Source organism: Gastrolobium bilobum, unplaced genomic scaffold (genome assembly GCF_033153095.1).
Source record: "Gastrolobium bilobum isolate Gb01-03AN ecotype WA unplaced genomic scaffold, APGP_CSIRO_Gbil_v1 utg918, whole genome shotgun sequence".
Classification (NCBI taxonomy): domain Eukaryota; kingdom Viridiplantae; phylum Streptophyta; class Magnoliopsida; order Fabales; family Fabaceae; genus Gastrolobium; species Gastrolobium bilobum.
Window position 1 is genome coordinate 249,745 of NW_026898111.1, and position 2,560 is coordinate 252,304.

A 2,560-nucleotide genomic window follows, 5' to 3' on the forward strand; every position below is an offset into this window, starting at 1 on the left:
GTCAATCTCACCGTTAGATCGCTTATGTTGATCTAACAGTTATATTTATTTCCATCTTTGTATGATCATGATTTCTCAACATAAGCGATCTAACAGTGAGATTGACTGGGTGGTGTAACATAACTTGGGTGTCACAATATCATATCCCTAGATTTAAATAGCAAACTTATTAAATGCATTATAAAAAAATGAGAAATTAGTGTCTCAATGAAGAATTCATTTCTTCGTTAGAGAGCTTGATCTTGTTATTAGGGTTTATTGCTGAGTGTGTTGCAGATTGCAGTGGTGGTAAGTGGAAGAAGAAAGCATGAGTTTGAGTAGAAAGAGAGGTTACGAATCTCCTCCTCTTTCAACCCCACACGCGGCGGCGGCGGTGTCTCCAATTGCAATGGCCAATAAGCGACCCAACTTCACTTGTTACCTTGACATTCCAAAACTCGATGGGAAGGTGAAATTCCTCTGCGAAATCATCTCTAACACTCCGTCTATCACGGTGGAGAATGCCCTCGAAGATTCGGGTATTCGGGTCACCCCGGAAGAGGTCGAAGATGTGTTGAAGCTCTCATACGGGTTTCCGGGTCAGGCCGTTAAGTTTTTCCGGTGGTCCGGTCGGAAGCTCAACGACAATCACAGTCCCTATTCATGGAACCTCGTTGTTGATTTGTTAGGTAAAAATCGGTTCTTTGATGCAATGTGGGATGCAATTAAGTCAATGAAGGCAAAAGGGTTGCTTTCATTGGCCACCTTTGCCTCCGTTTTCAGTAGTTATGTTTCCGCCGACCGTCCCGGCGAGGCGGTTATGGCTTTCGAGGTGATGGAGAATTATGGTTGTGTTAGGGATGTTTTTGCTTTGAATTCCCTCTTGAGTGCTATATGTAGGGATGGTAGGACTGTTGATGCTTGTGATTATTTGCAAATTGCTAAGAAAGTTCTTAGGCCGGATTCGGATACTTATGCTATTTTGATGGAAGGGTGGGAGGGTGAAGGGAATGTTGTTGGTGCTAAAGAGACTTTTGCTGAGATGGTGTTTGAGATTGGTTGGGACCCTGCCAATGTGCCTGCCTATGAGTCATTTTTGTGTACTTTGATTAAGGGACCTGATGGTTTGCTTGAAGCCATTAAGTTCTTCGATTCCATGAGGGACCGGAGATGTTACCCGGGGATGCGGTTTTTAAAGGTTGCATTGGATGAGTGTGTCAAGTATCATGATATCCGCACGGCTGAGTTCTTTTGGGAGGTGATGGCGGGGAGAGCTGGCTTGAAACCCACCACACCGATGTACAATTCCATGATTGCTTTGTATTGCTATCACAATAACTCTGGTACCGCCAGAAGGATGCTGGATGAGATGGTTTACAAAGGGGCTTTTCCGGATCGGCTAAGTTATAACATGTTGTTCCGTTTCTTGATCAAGGGAAAGAAATTGAGGGAGGCTTCAACGATGTTCGCTGAGATGATAAAAAATGAGTGTATACCAGATCAGCCTAATTGTAATGCAGCTGTTAGAATTTACTTAGATGGAGGGGATCCTTACATGGCGATTAAAGTTTGGAGATGCCTGGTGGAAAATTACCAAGAGGATTTAGAGGATACGGCAAATGTACTGGTTGTGGGACTTCGCAATCTAAATAGGACCCCGGAAGCGGTCAAGTATGCTGAGGATATGATTGGCAGAGGAATCAAGTTAACCTCTTCCACATTGTCAAAGCTGAGGCAAAGCCTTGTCAAAGAAGGAAAAGAATTTGCGTATGAAGAACTTTTGAAAAAGTGGAAATCTCATTAGGTAGGTTGGATTTGCTAAAATTGTATATCTGAATAGCAGCATATGCATCACATCTGCATATTATCACTGTAACTGATCCCATTGCGTTAGAAGGTTAAAGGTGGATGAAGTCTATATAGGTTTTTGTTTCAGGCATTTGATTTAAAAAACTTTATTATTTACCAGTCTAGGCTTGTGTTTGTCAACTGTTTCTGATTTGAACTAGATTATCAATGTTGGCTATTTATACCTTTCTGCTTGAACTTTTGCAGTTCGCACTTATTGGTCTGGGATTCACCTACTTGAAGATATGAGTTATACAGAGGATTGATTTTGTCAAAGATTTTATGGACCTGTAGCTTTTGTAAATCATTGACTGATTGATCCTGTTGAGGTGTCAATTATCGCCCTTCAAGTCCGACCGTATATGTTCATGTTCAATAGAATTTATTTAGACTTTGTTGTAAAGGTTTATCAAATATAAATTCTCCTTTTAAGTGTATTTAGGCTTTACATCTTGGCAACCCTCCTTGAAAACTTGAGTTATACTTAATAAATTGACGGAGTTTTGTCATTCTGTGACATGTCTGGTTTGAACTGACTATAATAATGTTATTGTTGTTGGTCACCATTACCTTGTGCTTCTAGTATTGGTGCAAAATTGTGTTTACTATTTGGGATCATAATCTCGGTATCTGTATGTTAAAAAATGATAGCACTATTTGTAACCTTATGAGGTGTTTGATATCCTGGATGAAGTGGTCTTATTTTATGGATTCGATCGCAGTACATGCTTGG

General features: G+C 40.7%; 1 protein-coding gene across 1 annotated transcript; it reads left to right on the forward strand.

Annotated features, from left to right (window-relative positions):
- Window positions 1-224: 224 nt before the first annotated feature.
- On the forward strand, window positions 225-2,346 carry LOC133312953 (pentatricopeptide repeat-containing protein At1g77360, mitochondrial-like). Its single transcript, XM_061514250.1, has 2 exons — window positions 225-1,783; window positions 2,035-2,346. Exon 1 carries the CDS (start codon window positions 308-310, stop codon window positions 1,781-1,783), a length of 1,476 nt encoding a protein of 491 aa, XP_061370234.1. The 5' UTR covers window positions 225-307; the 3' UTR covers window positions 2,035-2,346.
- Window positions 2,347-2,560: the final 214 nt, after the last annotated feature.